At 43.6% G+C, this 20,332-nt stretch overlaps 1 protein-coding gene across 1 annotated transcript in view; it reads left to right on the top strand.

The window, feature by feature from the left end:
- sphkap (SPHK1 interactor, AKAP domain containing) overlaps window positions 1–19,368 on the top strand; it is a 138,197-nt gene extending 118,829 nt beyond the window's left edge. Inside the window, exons 10-12 of the mRNA XM_078204122.1 lie at window positions 13,306–13,360; window positions 13,458–13,642; window positions 19,222–19,368. Of these exons, the coding sequence (XP_078060248.1) occupies window positions 13,306–13,360; window positions 13,458–13,642; window positions 19,222–19,368 (387 nt within the window). The remainder of the gene's footprint in view (window positions 1–13,305; window positions 13,361–13,457; window positions 13,643–19,221) is intronic.
- The last annotated feature ends 964 nt before the right edge of the window (window positions 19,369–20,332 follow it).

Below are 20,332 nucleotides of genomic sequence, written 5' to 3'. Positions count from 1 at the left end.
CATCCCCTGCCGGCTCGGCTCCTCCCCTCGTCACCTAGTATAAAGGTGGCTGTCTCCTCCCCCTTGTTCAGTTCGGGTCGGTTACCTGTTGGGATGTGCTCCTGATTCTGTTATGAATAAAAGCCTACAGTTGTATTGGCACACAAGTAGTCTTTTGCCTAATTGATAGCGCTTCAACCATTTAAAGGTCCGTTGAACTTGGGCGGGGATTTCTGGTCTCAGGGCAGGTGCAACCGGAAAACCCCTTCTCATGTTTTTACCAACAGGAGAGCAAGCATGTAATAATTGTTGTAACCTGTTAAAGCTGCATTCATGAATCAAATGCATGTCTTGTACAAAAAAATGTTTAAGGTAGAAAACACCTTGAATTCTCACTGCCTGTAGTCATGTTGACTTGATGCTTAAATTTGGCTTGGAAAAACAATTTACCAGTGTTTATCATGTTTAGTTCAAATGAATCAGTTTTGTATAGGAATTCCCAATGTTTCTCTCATTCCGATCTGTTTGCACTGCACTGGGCGTGATTTTTCCCCAAAAAACTAAGTGCCCAATAGGTGGGAGAACGGGAATTTTTCCCACCTGTTTTTTGGGCGAGCTTAGTAAAATGAATTTACGGCATTTTGTGCAAAACAGAGTCTGGCAGCAGATGTACACTGGTGTGGATGGGGGGATGGGGACTAATCCCGTCCAAGAAGCCAGCATCAGACTGCTGAGGGAGCCACTGCGCATGTGCTGATCTCCCAGTATGCTGGGAGATCGGTCAACATGCGCCTCCCCCCGGACATCACGGGCCTCCTCCCATCCGCCGGCCCAAACTCCAGCCCCCCCAGACATCGCCCCCCCCACCCCGATTGCTGGCCCCAAGGGGCAACCCCCCTTCACCCGACCTCCCGGGGGACCTCAATAGCCTTGGGTCCCACCAGCGAGGTCATCATGCTGTTCCCTGACACAAGGCTGATTACGTCAAAAAGATGGCCTGGGAAGATTCCCGTTTTTGGCCTTCTGCTGACATTTCCCAGCTCACTGCATTACTCGAGCAGCTCAGCAGTCCCGGAAAATTGCACACATTGTTTTTCAAAATGTTAGTGCTGCAAAACACATTTTAGTGTTTATGTTTTCTCCAATTCCTCATGACCCAATACTAGCATCCTGAGCAATGTGTTGCTTAGCCTTTTAACCTGTCCACCAGCACTCATTCAGGGTGACGCTTTTAGATTGAGAGTAATGAATGGAATATGATAAAAAAAATACCAACATGCATTTTACGGCACTGCCATTCTAAGCAGTAAATAGTAGATAGCGCATTGCATGGGTAAGGATGGCCACAATGTATCAGGGATAATAAAACTACCCTGTATTGGGGAGGATAGGGAGGGCAGCTAGTCAACCAGCTATTTCCTGACTAGCTTAATTGTACAATACTAACCAATCATTCCCAGCGATCACTTGGGTGAATCAAATTACTGCATGTCACATTACTAAACTTCAGTCCATTTTATTTGTGATGGACCATCACTGTTACTTCCTTACCTTGAGTTCAATGGACTCCTTTCAGCGCACAGCTGTATGTGTTTGTCTGACACTTATTTAAACAGAGGTGGTTTTGCACCAGATAGTACTTGTGAACTCGAGATGAGAGACTGTGATAGTCACTAACTAATAACTTAGTCTGCTACACTCCATTGATTTCACCGGATTAATTTGAACAGGATTGTGAGAAACAGCAATTTACAATTTGAACTATAATGTTATTTCGGAGGTGTCACCTCATTTTAAAGTTCGAAAGTTTATTTATTAGTGTCACATACAGGCTTACATTCACACTGCAATGAAGTTACTGTGAAAATCCCCCAGTCGCCACACTCCGGCACCTGTTCGGGTACACTGAGGGAGAATTTAGAATGGCCAATGTGCCTAACCTGCACATCTTTGGACTGTGGGAGGAAACCGGAGCACCTGGAAGAAACTCACGCAGTCACGGGGAGAACGTGGAAACTCCACACAGACAATGACCCAAGCTGGGAATCGAACCTGGGTCCTTGGTGCTGTGGGGCAGCAGTGTTAACCACTGTGCCACCATGCCACCCCATTTTGTAGCATGCATTGTGTTATTATTTTTATAGCTTTTGAACAGTCGAATGCAGGCGAGTGCCAGCAGCCTACCCATTCTGGGGCATAGAGGACTAAGGTGATTTGTAGCCTAGGCCTCATTTAAATGAGCTTCAGGCACCAAATGGTCATCTCATAGGGATAGTATCAAAGCTAACTCAGTAGGGAGATTGTCACAATCCTGGTTAGGATAGAGTTTAAGATGGTAACATCCCAGATTCATTTAGTGAAGCTCAGAGCAGCACCTCTGATCCCACAAAAAAAAATTGCCTTTGCTTTCATAGAATCATAGAATCACCTCTTTGACTCTATTGCTATTGAAACTGGCTGGAGAGTGTAAGGTGCACACTCCGACCAGGTAAGTGGCTGGATTTTACAAAACCCATGGAGAATTGGGTTGGATATAGAGGTGGGTTGCTGAGAGGGCCATGTTGAGATGGCTCCTCAATGTATCCCTGGGTGTGGTTTTTCCAGGGAAGAGCCGGGAACCAGGTTGGCTGCTGACTCCCTGGAGGTGAGCAGCCAATTTTTCCAATTAATGCCACATTAAGGGACCGATTTGCATTGCCACTGATATTTTACCAAAGTCAGAGCAGTCCCCTTTTGCCGAGATCACCAGTTAAATCATGCTGGCCTCCTGGCTGTAAATGACAGGACCGTAGAGATAAAAGGCGACAGCCCCATCTGTGAATGGACCTGCGAAGGGGGTTCCCCTGCAACCCAATAACCCTACTGACGTCTGACCTCTTTAATTTAGTTCTTTGAAGTAAGTAGCCAAATGCACTTCCATGTTGAGATGCCTTTACAGTGTCAACCAGGATTGAGATAGTACTCCTGCCTCTAAGTCAGTAGATCGTGGATTTAAGTCCCACTCAAGACTTGAGCACGTAATTTAGACTGACACTTTAGTAGAGTACTGAGGCAGCGCTGCATTGATGAGGGTGTTGTCTTTTGGATGAGATGTTAAACTGACAGCCCATCCACCCTCTCAGTTAGTTATCCCTCGCCACTTTTCGATGAAAATCAGTACATTCCCTCTGTATCCTGGCCAATATTTATCTATCTAAAGATTACCTGGTCATTGATTTTGGTATCTGTCTGTCTCGGGGGTGATGGATAGGGTATATGTCATTTCTGTGATGAACATTGTTGTGGCTGCAAAGGCTGATTTATGAGTAGCAACCTCTTCCACTGACACAGATGAATAGCGTTGGCCCAAGGTTGACTGATATTTTTATCTCCTGGTGTGCTTTCTTTTCCACCACCTGGTCATTTCCTATGATCTCTGATCTTTACCCACCTCTCCTGACTGCTTGTCTCCAGGCACTGCAGTCAGCAATGAGGACTCCCCATGCATTGATTCTGATCCTTTCAACATGAAGTCTTCCTTGCAGACATCAATGTATTGCAGACATGTATCACCTGCGGGCATGCTTGCATGGAGCATGGCCTGGATTCTCCGGCCATTCACGCCAGCAGGATTCTCTGGTCCCACTGATGAGATCGGACCTTTGGCTGAGTGCCCAATTCCCCACCCTCACTGGCAGCAGTGGCGGGGCGTGAAAAGCCAAAATATTCCGACTCATGTCTTTGGAGGCGAGGCCATTATCCATTCGGCTCAGGTAACCCAGCCAACAAAGTCACTACTGACCCAAGAGGGCAAACACGTAACAAGGCAAACATGTAACATGTGTATAAGATTTTGATGGGTATAGATAGAGTGAATGCAAGCAGGCTTTTTCCGCTGAGGCTAGGGGAGAAAAAAACCAGAGGGCATGGGTTAAGGGTGAAAGGAGAAAAGTTTAAAGGGAATATTAGGGGGGGCTTCTTCACGCAGAGAGTGGTGGGAGTGTGGAATGAGCTGCCGGATAAAGTGGTAAATGCGGGGTCACTTTTAACATTTAAGAAAAACTTGGACAGGTTCATGGATGAGAGGGGTGTGGAAGGATATGGTCCAAGTTCGGGTCAGTGGGACTAGGCAAAAAATGGTTCGGCACAGACAAGAAGGGCCAAAAGTCCTGTTTCTGAGCTGTAATTTTCTATGGTTCTATGGTTCTAAGGAAGTTAGATAAAGGGGAGCCAGTGGACTTGATTTATTTAGATTTCCAGAAGGCCTTTGACAAGGTGCCCCATAGGAGACTTCTCAATAAATTAAATGCCCATGGTGTTAAGGGTAAGATCCTGGCATGAATAGATGATTGGTTGACTGGCAGAAGGCAGAGAGTGGGGATAAAGGGGTCTTTTTCAGGATGGCAGCCAGTGACTAGTGGTGTGCCTCAGGGGTCAGTGCTGGGATCGCAACTTTTCACAATATACATTAACGATTTGGAGGAAGGATCTGAAGGCACTGTTGCTAAGTTTGCAGATGATACAAAGATATGTAGAGGGACAGGTAGTATTGAGGAAGCAGGGGGGCTGCAGAATGACTTGGACAGGTTAGGAGAGTGGGCAAAGAAGTGGCACATGGAATACAATGTGGAAAAGTGTGAGGTTATGCACTTTGGAAGGAGGAATGGAGGCATTGACTATTTTCTAAATGGAAAATGCTTAGGAAATCAGAAACACAAAGGGACTTGGGAGTCATTGCTCAAGATTCTCTTAAGGTTAACGTGTAGGTTCAGTCAGCAGTTAGGAAGGCAAATGCAATGTTAGCATTCATGTCGAGAGGGCTAGAATACAAGAGCAGGGATGTACTTCTGAGGCTGTATGAAGCTCCAGTCAGACCCCATTCAGAGTACTGTGGGCAGTTTTGGGCCCCATATCTAAGAAAGGATGTGCTGGCCTTGGAAAGGGTCCAGAGGAGGTTCACAAGAACGATCCCTGGAATGAAGAGCTTGTCATATGTGGAACGGTTGAGGACTCTGGGCCTGTACCCATTGCAGTTTAGAAGGATGAGGGGGGATCTTATTGAAACTTACAGGATACCTCGAGGCCTGGATAGAGTGGACGTGGAGAGGATGTTGCCACTAGTAGGAAAAACTAGAACTAGAGTGCACAACATCAGGCTAAAGGGACGATCCTTTAAAATAGAGATGAGGAGGAATTTCTTCAGCCAGAGAGTGGTGAATCTGTGGAACTCTGCCACAGAAGGCTGTGGAGGCCAGGTCATTGAGTGTCTTTAAGACAGAGATGGATAGGTTCTTGATTAATAAGGGGATCAGGGGTTATGGGAAAAAGGTAGGAGAATGCGGATGAGAAAAAATATCAGCCATGATTGAATGGCGGAGCAGACTCGATGGGCTGAGTGGCCTAATTCTGCTCCTATGTCTTATGGTCTAACATGCTGGGGCTTCTTGCACCCTGGTGTATTTCCATACTCAGCAAGCACCCTGTCATGCCAGAAGAAGAAATCCAACATCCATCTGAGGCAGCAGAGGTCAAAGCTGTTCAGCTGTTTTTCTTCACTTACATGGGTTGTCCATGCCTCACTATTGTAAAGGACTGTGCTGAGAACACAAACATAGTACTCACGGAGCTTTCAGTTAGTTTGTTGTTGGTCCACCCTCGGTTTTGCCACTTTAACATGACAGCGATGGTCTTGGCTATCCTGATGCTGATTTCAGCATCAAGGGGCTGTTGATCATTGTTGAGCTAAGGTGTGTGATGCTGTTGACGGCCACTAGAGTGAGGTTATCAATGTTGATGGAAGGAGGAGTCTCAATATCCTGGCCTCATAACTTTGGTCTTTATGATGGTGATTGTCAGCCCAAGCTCCTGGCAGGCCCAAGAGAGCTGATTTATAAACCATTGAAGTGAACTTCGGTATGGGATGCCAGCACAGCTTCATCAGCCAACAGCAACTTATAAACTGGGACATAACGTGCTTTGGGTTTTTGGCCAAGTTGAACAGTTGGCTCTGACATACAGGTAGACTTCTGGTTCTAGACTTCTAGACTTCGGACACCTGGTTTGAGTCGCTGAAAAAGTGCAATAGCAGCTTGGAGAAAAATATGCCAAAGGCCATTATCTCATTGCTATTTGTGACACCTTTTGCTCTGTAAAAACATGGCTGCTGTGTCTCTTACAGCAACAGTGACTATGTTTCAAAAGTGCTTATTTGGCCAAGATGCCCTCAGGTTGTGAAAGGCGCTATATAACTGCAAGTTCTTTCCATCCTAAAATGCTGCTTGGGGTTCTATGTAAATCATAGAACAGCATTTTGCATATTTTTCTTGAAATACACAGGCACTTTCAGGAGCTGTGACAAAGTGGTATTAATTGGGCATTATGTCTAACCACTTGCTTTTGTGGTTGTTATCACCCAGTTATAATCATAAAGGTTTACTGCATGGAAACAGGCCCTTCGGTCCAACTTGGCCATGCTGCCCATTTTTTACCATTAAGCGAGTCCCAATTGCCCACATTTGGCCCATATCCCTCTATACCAATCTTATGCATGTAACTATCTAAATGCTTTTCAAAATACAAAATTGTACCCGCCTCTACTACTGCCTCTGGCACCTCATTCCAGACATTCACCACCCTCTGAGTGAAAAAATTGCCCCTCTGGACCCGTTTGTATCTCTCCCCTCTTACCTTAAACCTATGCCTTCTAGTTTTAGACTCTCCTACCTTTGGGAAAAGATGTTGACTATCTACCTTATCTATGCCCCACATTATTTTATAGACCCCTAAACCTCCTATGCTCCAGGGAAAAAAGTGCCAGTCTATCCAGCCTCTCCTTATAAGTTAAGCCATCAAGTCCCGGTAGCATCCCAGTAAATCTTTTCTGTACTTTTTCTAGTTTAATAATATCCTTTCTATCCAGTTAATGCTAACTTCAGAATTATCCCTGTCACATTCTGTTGTTTTGCTTCCCGCACCTTGTGGCGAACAAGACAGACTTTCATCTGTTTCCATAGCAAGGATTTTTCTGGAACAGGTCCTGCCACCAGAGCCTTATAGCTTGAGGGGTGTCACTCCACATCGAGCATGGCTGACCAGACGATTCTCCCACCCTTACCATCCGCCATTGTCATGGGATTTTACAGGTTGATATTCAGTCTGCTTGACTGCATTGTGAATGCCCCTCCCTTGCCCATTAAGTCCTGAGATGAGACTTGAAGCCAGAGCTTCTGGTTCAGAGGTAGGGATGCCGTCCACTGTGCCACAAGATGTAGAGCAGTGCTATCTAATAGACGGTATGCGCTGTATCTGTCACTAAGCATTAACGGTGAAATTGGAGCTTTGGGCTGCTGGGTGGAAACTGCTGATGGTTTATCAAATCGTATTACACTGAATACACAGAAGGTAAAAATAGTTTGTTTGCAAATCTTTGTCTCATGGCATATTTAATCATTGAGTTAGCAAATCACTTTAAACAGAAATAGAAAACACTGACTGCAGTTTCTACACTAATGTAATTAAATTCTGAATTTGCTATATTAAACTTGGCTGTGTTGAGGGAGCTCAGCTTTAGAAAGTAGATGAATGCAGAATGTTTCAAAGGCCTGGGTCAGCATATTATTTTCTGTTGGTGGGAGCTGGTTTGGTCCCTTACAATTCTATATAGTTGCATAATTAAATGGTTTAATTTGTCATTACGCTATGCAACGGAAGTAAACCAAGATTGATCCATTGTAAGGCTATAAAATAGAAATAACTGGGAATTGATTTTATCCATTGGGATGCTCCACACTCTGAGTAATTGTGTATTGATCAAATATAATGCACATAATGAAATTTGATTGAATGGTGGTTAATTCAATGTGGCTCAATGACAACCTGCATTTATATTGCACTTTAGTTTGGCAAACTATCCCCAAAGCTTTCCTTACAATGATATGAATGGAAAGTGATTTGAATCATTCTGATTGTACAAAAATGAATGAGAAATAGTGTTTTTTTTTCCATTGGCATGGGATAATTCTTCCCACTAATTATCCATTCTTTTGAAAGGTAATTGTAGAGAATTATTCCTGTTTAATTTTGAATTCTTTGTTTTCGTCAGCAATGGGAACAGCAGCACTTCAAGTAGTCTTGGCTTAGTGGATCTAGATGCCTATCAGGAAAGCCTCTCAACACGTGCTTTACCCAGGTTTGATACCATAAATCATCTTCAAAATCTAAAGAATGAAAATTATCTTTTGGCACCTCAGGGCTTGTGAGTCTGAGCTTGTTATCCAAGCTGACATTCTGCTACATAGTAGATTGAGGGAGTGACAAATTATTAAAATGTAATGTTTTAAATGATGACTAAAAACTCCATGCCATCAGGGGAGGTGATGGCCTGGTGGTATTATTGCTAGGCCTATTGATCCAGAAACTCAGCTAATGTTCTGGGGACCCAGGTTCGAATCCCACCACAGCAGATGGCGGAATTTGAATTCAATAAATAAAATCTGCAATTCAGAATTTATGGATGACCATGAAACCATTGTTGATTGTTGGAAAAACCCATCTGGAAGGAAATCTGCTGTCCTTACCTGGTATGGCCTACATGTGACTCCAGAACCACAACAATGTAGTTGACTCATAGCTGCTCCCTCTGAAATGGCCCAGCAAGCCACTCAGTTCAAGGGTGACTAAGGATGGGCAATAAATGCTGGCCGGCCAGCGACGCACACGTCCCACAAATGAATAAAGAAAAAATTCGTCAGCGATGAGTTTTGCCCTGACGAGCATTATTTCCACATTCAAATACCACGAGAAACAGATTACCTGGTTGCTCATCTCCTTGCTGTCTTTGAGGTGTTGATGTACAGATTGGCTGATGCATTTGCCTAGATTGCAATAACTCCACTTCATGGATATTGATTGCACAAACTGCTTTGAGATATTCGCTGTGATAAAGCGGTGCATAAATGGAAAAGTAATGAGAATGGAATGGAAGCTTATGAAAAATTAGAAGCACTGGCCTCCATATTCATGATGCACAAACAATGCTGAGAAACTTCAAAAAATAATACTCGACACTGTAAACTAAAAGAGACATGGGGCAAGTTTTTCTATTCCGCCCGCCACGGGATTCGTAGTGGACGAAGAGTAGGCCATACTGAGGTCTGTTGAACTCGGGTGGGATTTTCTGGTTTCAGGGCGAGCGTGATCGGAAAATCCCACCTAAAGTATTACAGATGGGATATTAGAGGCAAGTTAAACAACGGTAACCAGCACTTTATCTGGAAGGAACTAATAAATGATCAATGCATACCATTCGGTGCATTGGAGGCAAATGAAAATATGATTTTTTAAAAAAATAAATCTATTCAATATAAATTTTTGTAAAGGGTGAGAATAGGTCAACTTGCTACTCGGCTGTAAAATTGTTACTGAACTAGTAATCGAGAAAACAGGAGTTGCTATTCTTTTGGCCGTTTGAGAATTTTAATTCAGTTTTCTAAAATTCAACGCAAGCAAATATGTCCATCAAGCTGTTGGATTGTCATCAAAAACCCAACTGGTTCACTAAGGTCATTCAGGCAGGAACGTCTGCCATCTGGACCTTTTCTGGCATAGATATAGTCAAGTTACACGTCAACCCAGTTGATTCTTAACTGCCCAGGAGCATAGCAAGTTATTCAGTTCTATTGTGCTATGAGTAAAGAAGAAGGCTCACCAGCACTCTTGAGGCAATTAAGAGTGGCAAATAAATGCTAATCCTGACACCAGCAGGCACATTTTGAGAATGAATTAAAGTGGGTCAGATGCCTGTATTCTGTGCTGTAGTGACTCCATAGCCGGATTTTTGCCAAGTCAGATTGACTCAGGAGCCCTTTAAATATGGCAGGGAAAACCAATGTCAGGCTTCCCGCCCCCATTCCCATTTACCAGCTTAGGGTAAGCCTGCCCCCACACAGCACTCCCACTCCTGCTGGCTTGATTGCAGAATTGAGAAATTTAATCCCCCCCCAGCAATTTTAATGGAATCGGATTCCTTCTCAGCGAAGGCATGAACTGCACCTGTTCTTAGAATTCTTTCATTGACCAGTTTTGAAATACAAACGAAATATTTGTGTTCTTTCAGTTTCAGTCGATAGATGTTCAGTAGGTTAGATGTATTTTTTGCTGCAATGCTTGGAATCTCTGGTATACTAACCAAATGTGATTTAAATGCTCAGAGTCCAATTGAACAAAAACCCTTCACCAGATGTCAGTTAGAGAGAAAAAGCCCCTAACTGCTCCCAGATAGCTTTGATTGGCAAACCATCTGGTGTTGCTTAAACAAAACTTAATATCTGTTTTAGAAATTTCAATAGGCTTCATTTTCGGTGAGCTGGAATGGTTTGCTATGACAGCTGTAGCCATTATGAATGTTTAGCTGAGATTCAAATGGTCCAGAACATCTTATCTCAGCAGGGGGCTGTATAGACATATTAATAGTTTTGAGAGATTATTATTGAGAGTGTGGGTGATTTGGGCCCATCACTCCCAGAAGGAATTCTGAGGCAGCTACAAGGGCTGATGAGTACGGAGAAGGGCTGGGAGAAAGGCTAGCCTTGGTGCACTGGTGATTATTTGAAACTTTGAAAGAAAAGACTAAAAGAAAAAAAAGTCCTACAACCCTCACCTCCCACACACTCCTTATGACCCATTCATGCCAAATCTTGCCACCTAATGTTCTCCACCAAGTTCCCTGGCCCTCATATCCTCCATGTCAACCCATACTTCAACTCATCCTTGGGGCCCCTTTATAGCCCCTATGTCAACTTAGTGTCAACTCATGCCAAAGGAAGCCTTTACCTTCATGCTAACTCACCTAATATCCACCATGGGCAGACCTCAGGATCCATTGAAGGTGGCAACACAGGTGGAGAAGGTAGTGAAGAAGGCATATGGTATGCTTGCCTTTATAGGACGGGGTATAGAGTATAAAAGCTGGAGTCTGGTGATGCAGCTGTATAGAACGCTGGTTAGGCCACATTTGGAGTACTGCGTCCAGTTCTGGTCGCCGCACTACCAGAAGGACGTGGAGGCGTTAGAGTGCAGAGAAGGTTTACCAGGATGTTACCAGGTATGGAGGGTCTTAGCTATGAGGAGAGATTGGGTAAACTGGGGTTGTTCTCCCTGGAAAGACGGAGAATGAGGGGAGATCTAATAGAGGTGTACAAGATTATGAAGGGGATAGATAGGGTGAACGGTGGGAAGCTTTTTCCCAGATCAGAAGTGACGTTCACGAGGGGTCACGGGCTCAAGGTGAGAGGGGCGAAGTATAACTCAGATATCAGAGAGATGTTTTTTACACAGAGGGTGGTGGGGGCCTGGAATGCGCTGCCAAGTAGGGTGGTGGAGGCAGGCACGCTGACATCGTTTAAGACTTACCTGGATAGTCACATGAGCAGCCTGGGAATGGTCTAGTTGGACCAAGGAGCGGCACAGGCTTGGAGGGCCGAAGGGCCTGTTTCCTGTGCTGTACTGTTCTTTGTTCTTTTGTTCTTTGTTCATGCTAAGATTTTAACAAAAGTATCTGATTGATAAACTTAATATTTAAGAAAAACACTCTTGTTGGCAAAATAAAATCCAATGAATTACATTTGACTTCCTTTAACCCTTCATAAAAACAAGCAATTGTAATCATATTCCCACTTCAAAGACTTACAAGCACTCAGAGCTGTCAATCAAAGTATGAACTGACAAATGCCCCACTGTGATAATGATAGGTTTGAAATTATCATGAAGCATTAATCCTATAATGATAATCTTCAGGCTTATATCAACAAATATAGTGAAATTTCAAGCACTGATATTTGTTAACAATGCAGAAAATTGTTTTCAAAGATTTACTCCTGCTCTGTCCCCATACTCCTGCTCTCTTCACATACTCCTGGTCTTTCCCTGTCCTCCTGCTCTCTCCCCATACTCCTGCTCTCTCTGCATACTCCTGGTCTCTCCCCGTTCTCCTGCTCTCTCCCTGTACTCCTGCTCTCTCCCCATACTCTTGCTCTCTCCCTATATTCATGCTCTCTCCCGGTATTCCTGCTCACTCCCCATACTCCTGCTCTTTCCCCATACTCCTACTCTCTCTCTGTACTTCTCCCCTCTCTCCATTCCGTCATCCTTCCCCCATACTCTCACTCTCTCCCCATACTCCTGCTCTCTCTCCATATTCCTACTCTCTCCCTGTACTCCTCCCCTCTCTCCATACCCTTGTCCTTCCCCCACACTCCCACTCTCTCTCCTGCTCAGCAATATAAGAACATTTACATTTATATAACTCAATGTTTAGAAATATTTCAATACTTTGCTTTGCAGTTCTGTAACTATTGTCATATATAACACAGCGACCATTCTGCACCACCAAACCCACACGCAATAATAAAGTCACCTGATAATCTATTTTTTGAGGTCATTGTTTGAGGGAAGGATATCGACTGGGATATCAAGAGAACTCTGCTTTATACTTTAAACATTACTATTGATGTACAATGTCCAGGTGAAGAGGCAGACAGGAATTTCATCCAAAAGACAAGATCTCCACCATTGTCACACTTCCTCGGAAGTAGGGGTGCTGGGTTAGTGGGGAATATGTCTGGATGGCTCCCTGATGCATTCCCACCTCCAGGTGACTTTCCTGGGATGGGCTGGGAAGAGGATCACCTGTTCCATGGAGGTGGACAGCCAATAAGTCTAATTTATGCACCACGCAGGGGCCATTTTGTAACAGTGCCAGTGTTTTACCACCAACAAAGCAGCCCAGCCATGTGCCAGCTTACTTGAGGCAGCCACCCCCGTGCCCATGGCAGGTCTGTGGCCATTGGAACCAGATGCTCCATGCCCCAACGGCAGGGCTGTGGGGACAGCCGCCATGTAGAGGCACCCTTTGCCCCCTCAGTAATGCACCCTCTCCCTGTGGGGCTGAGGCCTGATTTTATTGTGGGCCCTCTGGAGAAGATGGCAAGTGCAGAAGTGGCCAATTAGGAGGCTCCTACCTAGACTGCAGCAGCAGGCATACCAACGATATGGGCGAGTTCAGGACCCACATGTAGATCCGATGTTGGTGTCCAACACCTGCCTACATAATCCATAATTCGAGTTGTGGATGAATCCTGGATAATGAATGTCCTGGTCAAGAACATTTTACACCAAAATTCCCTCTGACTGCCAAATAATACAACCAAGTTCAACATTCATGGTTGTGTAGATAAGGGAGGGCAAGCTACAAACCAAAATAGGAAAATTAAACAACTATAAAGAGCTTGTATCACTTTAAATGACAAAATTAGGAATATGTTGTACATAAACATGTCCCTTTTTTCCACTAGTGAAATCATAAGTGAAAAAGAGACAGTGAAAGATAACCAAGAGCATTTGGATGGTAAGATAATACTTGTGTTGGATAATAGAACAACAACTTTCTAACTGCTAAACATTCTCCATGTGTCAGCACGTGCATTTTCTTTTCCCTTTTTCAGAACAAGCGTCTCAGTTATCAATGGGCGCAGTCAGCTGTCATCGGGACTTCCTTGTGTTGAACTTTGATCTGAGCCCTGAGTGCGTTGACTCTGAATTGAGAGCAATCTTGCAGTGGATAGCAGCTTCTGAACTAGGTTTTCCAGTGATTTACTTCAAAAAATCCCAGGAAAAGAAGATTCAAAAGGTACATTCCATGTCCTTAAAGCAATCTACTTGTTGTTATTATTGTCTGCTCCTCATAATAAGTCCTGCACCATATACCGTTTCCAGCGCAGGTGACTTAACTGGTAAACTCCTGGCAGTTGTGCTTAACATCTATCAATAGATGGGTAACAGTGTATGTATTCCCTTTGGTCTCTAATTTCGCTTTCACTCTCTGTCGAACGGATCAATGTACTTCAAGTATTGAGTATTAGTGATAGAACCACCCTTGGCATCTATGCCTAAGCTAAACAATCAAATGAATAGCCAGGCATAAAATGAAGAGTGTGGGTGGCATGGTGGCACAGCGGTTAGTACTGCTGCCTCACAGGGCCAGGGACCCGGGTTCAATTCCCAGTTTAGGTCACTGTCTGTGCCGAATGTGTATGGTCTCCCCACGTCGGCGTGGGTTTCCTCAGGGTGCTCCGGTTTCCTCCTAGGCTGAAAAATATGCTGGTTAGGTGCATTGGCCATGCTAAATTCTCCCTCAGTGTACCCAAACAGGCACTGAAGTGTGGCGACTAGGGGATTTTCACAGTATCCTCATTGCAGTGTTAATGTAAGCCTACTTGTGACACTAATAAGTAAACTTTAAACATTAAAATAATAATAAATGCCAGACACTATAACTTTAAGGTGGTTTTGAAGATGTGAAATCCCATATGAGTGGACAAAGGACCACAGCTTACATTATCTATGATATAATAACCATGATTTTACAGCAAAGCTGTGTATTGTGCTGTGGGGTATAAATTGAGGACTGGGAGCAGAACATTTCACTGCTGTGAGATTTCTGAACAGGGCTGTGATGGGACATAAAAGTGGCAGAGGAAATGGTCACCTCATCAGGTGCTTTTCTCCAAAATTCACTTAAGGGCAGGGCTCTACCTCCGTGTCTAAGACACTGAGATAGATTTTCAACTCTCTGTCCAGGTATAATATGGGCGTGAATTAGCAGCCTGTTGTAGGATTGGACTGAGTTTAATTTCAGCCATGGAGTGGTAGAGAGAGTCGACCCCACCTCAATTTTGGTGGCCTTCAGTAGGTGCTTAGATCTGGGCTGCTTTGTTCACTTGCCTAGCGATAGCTACTCGAACCTTGAGTTTCCTCACCGCTTGCTTTCCTTCCTCCCCAAAGGCTGGGGATGGGTGATTCACCTCTGGAACTTTTCCATCTGAATTTTTCTCTCCGTTTTCAGACTCCATTAAAATTCACATTAATGTTTACAATTCCTCCCCTCCCTCTCCTGCTGTCCTCCCAGCAGCCATCCAAACCTACACCTGAAAGCTATGCAAATCAGTTAACCTCAGTTACAGGGGTGTGATTGGCACACTTCCATCTGAATCTGTTTAAAACCTGCCGGGAACTAGGGATAAAACATTGGACTCTTTGATGAATCCATCTGTGATCCCGGGAAAGGTTCTTGCTGGCATATGGGTCCTTTCCCTGTGTGTCCATTATTCATGTGCAAGATCAGGACATTAATGTTCAAACATTATAAAGGTTGCAGCTGGATAATGAATTATGCTTAGGAAATGAAAATTAAATGTTTAAGAGGCTCTATGAGCTGATGAATAACTTCTTGTAGTTCTCATTATTGGTATTCTCTAGAACACGGATTCGGAGCTTTCCCTCCCAGGTTATAAATATTCCAAGGAATAGGATTCTCTGGTCCCACTGCAGTGAATGGAGATTTGGCCAAGTGCCAAATTCTCCATCCTTGCTGGCAGTGGCAGCGGGACGGGAATGGCCAGAGAATTCCAACCCATTTCTCAACAGAAACTAAAGCATCTTCCCTTAAGGCCAGCAAATGTGATCTTAAGAACCTATACGGAAGAAATTATGCCTTTGAAAGGCTAAACCATCGTCAAGGTGGAGCTGAGTGGACAAAGGATGGGGCTACCTTTCCATGTGTTCCAAGGAAACTTCTGGCTCCCTATGGACGGTCTTGGTTGGAGAAGGTTAAGTTGGACCGGAGAGCTGTAAACCAATTGGTTGACGCCAAGGTAGACCTACAGCACATCTTAAACAGATATGAGTGAATTTGGAGATAGCCTTGACTCAATGGAAGGGGTGCAAATGAAACTTAAAATTAAGCCAAATAGCCAACCAAAAAGCCTCAAGGCGAGAGTGGTGCCGTATGCAATTCATCTGAAGGTTGAATCGGAGTTAGGACGACTTGTGTTTTAGAACCTGTTACCACAAGTGACGGGACCACACCAATAATGCCCTGTCATGAAACAGAATGGTACAGCCTGCATTTGAGGAGATTTTAAGATGACCATCAATCCAGTGTTACGTGTGGATCAGTACCCACTTCCACTGAACGATAATCTGTTCTCCAGCCTATCAGGTGGGCAAAAGTTTAGCTAAATCGACCTTTCGTAGGTTGACCTGCAAATGAAGGTTGCGACCTAATCACAACTTTTGCATACCATTGTTACCCACAAAAGCCTGTTCCGCGACAAACGATTACCCCTTGGAATTACTCAGGCCCCTGCGTTATTTCAGCAATCAATGGACTAAATCCTGAGTAGGCTACAATGTTATCTTGCCAATATTTGGATTACCAGTGCAAATGTCCAGCAACGTTTGATGAACTTGAAATCTGTGCAGCACCTTCAAGTACATGGCCTGCCTGTTAAGAAATAGAAATGTGACTTCTTCTGAACCTCAATACAATACTTTGCCATGTTATCGATAACAAAGGGCTACATAAAACACCAAAGAGGATGGAAGCCATCAGGAAAACTCCACAGGCAAAGAATGTGATGCAATTAATCTCCTTTCTAGGTCTAGTCAATTATTATGGGGAATTCGTCCCCAAGTTAGCTAGCTTGTTGAAATCACTATATAATCTATTGTGCATTAAATAGTCTTGTCATTGGACACCCAAATGCGAGGAAGCATCCCAGGCAGTGAAGGATACTTTTACAAAATCTTAGTTCATTTTAACCCAAAACTGCCATTGCAACTCGCTTGTGACGCTTCCCCTTACGGAGTAGGGGCAGTTTGTCTCACACATTTTAGTTTCAGGAGTTACTAATGGTGGCCAGGTCTGGATGCTCAAATAGAAGAAAAGTAAAACAATGCCAGTCAATATGTTTGAGTGAGGAACTCACCACCATTGTCACCCCTTCACCCGTGGCAATGGCTAACATGTTGATTTTGCTGATCCATTAAAGGGGTATATGCTCTTGGTTGTAGGCGATGCACATTCTAAGTGGCCAGAAGTAGTTGCAATGAAATCCACCAACACAGAAAAAAACCATTGAGAAAGTGGAAGAGATCTTTGCAAGGTTTGGCAAGTTGGAACAAATTGTCAGTGACAATGGACCACAATTTATGCTGCAAGAATTTGAAGATTACCTCAAAGGGAGTGGTATCCAACATATCAAATCTGCGCCCTATCACTCAGCTACCAATGGGTTAGCTGAACGATTTGTGCAATCCCTGAAACACACACTGAAAGCTTCTTGAGACCAAGGCTCGTTAACCTGACGTCTCAATAGCTTTTTGGCATTCTACCGAAATACTACACATGTGACTGTACAGAGTTCACCTACATTGCTACTCATGAAGAGAAAGCTGCAAACGACAATTGATCTGTTAATACCCCAAGAAATATCGGCAATAGTGGAGTGAAACCTACAGTTGCAAGGAGCCAGGAGACAAGTGAATGCTAAATGATGCTTGTTTCAGCAAGGGAAGCGAGTGTTAGCATGTAGTTATACTATCTGGGAAAAGTGGGTACCTGCGTTTGTCTTGGCTTTAAGTGGCCCCATATTGTACACAGTCCAAACCGAGGATGAACCACCTTGGGATGAACTGGCCTCTCTAGTTCCTGACATTGGGCCTGTTACTCCTGGAGCATCAGGTGAACCCGATAGGACTAACAATCTTTTGGCTGCTGCCAATCCCTCTATGGGAATGATACCGCGACCGCCTTCAATGGAAGAAATATCCAGCAACGTGCCAGAGCAACGGATACAACCAGTGAGGGCTCAGTGGTCTCCCAATTGCCTCTCCTTTTGATTGTGTTGCATTTAGTCAAGTTGTATAGCCTAAAATGTACCCAGATTGGTGATGCAATGTATAAACATTTCCGTGATTGATCGGGGTGGGGGGGTGGGGGGGGGGGGTAGATTTGTTGTGTATTTGGGGAATTACTGTGTGTGGCATGGCCCCTTTAAGAGGACAGTCACATCATCATTCCGTGATATCATCGAGGCCTCCACAGCCTACTGGCAGTTGGAGATTGGAATCTGTACAGTGAACACTTAAAATAAACCTGCCGGCTCGCAGCCTTTTGGCCAAGATCAAGTGCAGTATCGACATCCTGCACTTGGTTGAAGTCATGAGGTTACACTGAGGCTTCATTTGAAGCAATTTTTTAAAAGCGGCATCTTGGCCTTTTGGCTCAGATGCAAAGGAGCTCAAGCCTTGGAGACGGTGCAATGCCTACTCCAATCAGCTTGGATCATGTAGATCAAGCCCAAGATAGGGAGTGGGAAGCCTGTCTTGTCAGCTTGGATCTGGAATGTCTCACTTCCTGAGACTTTGAATTGGACTTTGATTGGATTGAATTGGATATATAAACAAAAATAAACCTGCCAGTTGTGTTTATTAAAACTTATGTGGACCTCCTGAATGAAATTGATTTCTTGTATCTCCCCCTCAGCCACCTTGTTTGCAAGGTGGTCAAGGGTTGGTTTTTTGAGAGGAGTGTGATGGTGACTGATTTGAAGAAGGGGACAACACCTGAAGAAAGGGAATCATTTACAATATCAGCTAAGATGGGGACCAGGGGAAGAAGTTGGGTGATCAACAGTTTAGTGGGAATGGGATCAAGGAAATGGGATCAAGGAGAGAAATTAGAGAAACATGCAAATATTGGACTAAAGCAAGGGGGAAACATTGGCTTCTCATAATTTAATTGTTGGAGTCTACATGTCCAAATGCGATTTGTGCAGCTTTCCTATATGGATATTGGCTGCATTAGTGTCTACATTACAACAGTGACTAGTTTTAAACCAAAAAAACAGCAATTAATTTACTATAAAGAGCTATGGAACACTCTGAAGTTGTGAAAGTTCTATAACTACAAGTGTCTCTTTCCTTGGTAGTAAGCTATGTAAATATGCAGATGAAAAAAAAAATTGCTACTGGGAATATAGAAAGTAGAAATAAAATGATCACATTCTAATGACTGTTAAGACATTACTGGTAAACTGTGTCGATTCGCGGCTTGGCTCACTCTGTGCGGAGTCTGCATGTTCTCCCCATGTTTGCGTGGGTTTCCTCCGGGTGCTCCGGTTTCCTCCCACAGTCTGAAAGACGTGCTGATTAGGTGCATTGGCCATGCTAAATTCTCCCTCAGTGTACCCAAATAAGTGCCGGAGTTTGACAAAGGGTCATCTGGACTTGAAACGTCAGCTCTTTTTTCTCCTTACAGATGCTGCCTGACCTGCTGAGATTTTCCAGCATTTTCTCATTTGATTTCAGATTCCAGCATCCGCAGTAATTTCCTTTTATTTAACTGATCTCTTTGTTTGGATTCAGTTTTTAGATGTTGTCCACTCTGCTCACCAGAAAGCCTGGAAGCTCAAAGATCTGTTTCTTGCAATCCTGCAGTATTGTAAAGTGCAAGAGGAGGGAGGAAGCCTTCCAACAAGAAGTCTGTTTGACTGGCTTCTTGAATTTGTCTGAAAGACTAATTTGCAATTTTGACTTTGTAGGTGAATAGGTATAATAGTCAACTTTTGAAGTTGATTCTTACGACTATTTTAAAGCCAGTCTGTGTTCTCCTTGAAGTGATCAATCATACATCATGTACACATGGGGCAAACCAAGCACTACTGTACACAACACCTGAAAGCTATCAGTTGTCCCTGAGTCAATCAGGAGCAATTTTCCAATTGCAGATTTGACTTACTTCTCGATGATTATGTGGATAAACATGCTCTTTCATCACCAAAGCAGCTCCACTGTGGCAATGGACTTGCAGTCTACACGTCTAAGATGTGAACAAGCCACACAGTACAAAGTTGAATAAATTGTTACCTTTTATCTGATGTGTACTGTACGTGTGAAGAAGCTGGCACTGACATACACAAGCCATATTGTATCAGACAACAAATTGTCAGCTTTTACCAAGTGTGTACTGTACATGTATATTTGTGTGGCATGTATTTAGAGCAGATTTGGTTAGCATTTTGAGAAAATATTTTTGCAATCATCTTATTAAAATTGTATAATGTATGTACAGTGAGCATGTATGTCTATACGACCAATATTTAAGTTAGTGTATAGAACGGGCTATTCACAACAATTTTAATGTACTGAGGCTGCTTACTCTGTTGAAATGTTTATACAATATAAAGACAAACATTCAAACGTAAAATTGAAAAGTGCCGTCTATCCAAACCAAAATGCACAGTTAGAATTGCAACAAGTTCCTGTTAGCTCTGTGACAGAGGCCATATTGTCTGGCAATGCAAACAAATAAATGTGGATCAATCCATTTGGAAACTACACACTGATTGATCCATCGATATTTCAGAAGTCTATCCTTATTTTTTGGGGGAACAAAATCAGTCACATCTTTAAAACTGTGAATCTGACATTTAAAGAAAGACTTGCATTTATATAGCACCTTTCATGACCATTGAAC

This window comes from Mustelus asterias, chromosome 3 (assembly GCF_964213995.1).
Source record: "Mustelus asterias chromosome 3, sMusAst1.hap1.1, whole genome shotgun sequence".
In the NCBI taxonomy this organism is placed as follows: domain Eukaryota; kingdom Metazoa; phylum Chordata; class Chondrichthyes; order Carcharhiniformes; family Triakidae; genus Mustelus; species Mustelus asterias.
Note: the sequence above shows the minus strand (reverse complement) of the source record. Positions and strands in the feature narration are given on the sequence as shown.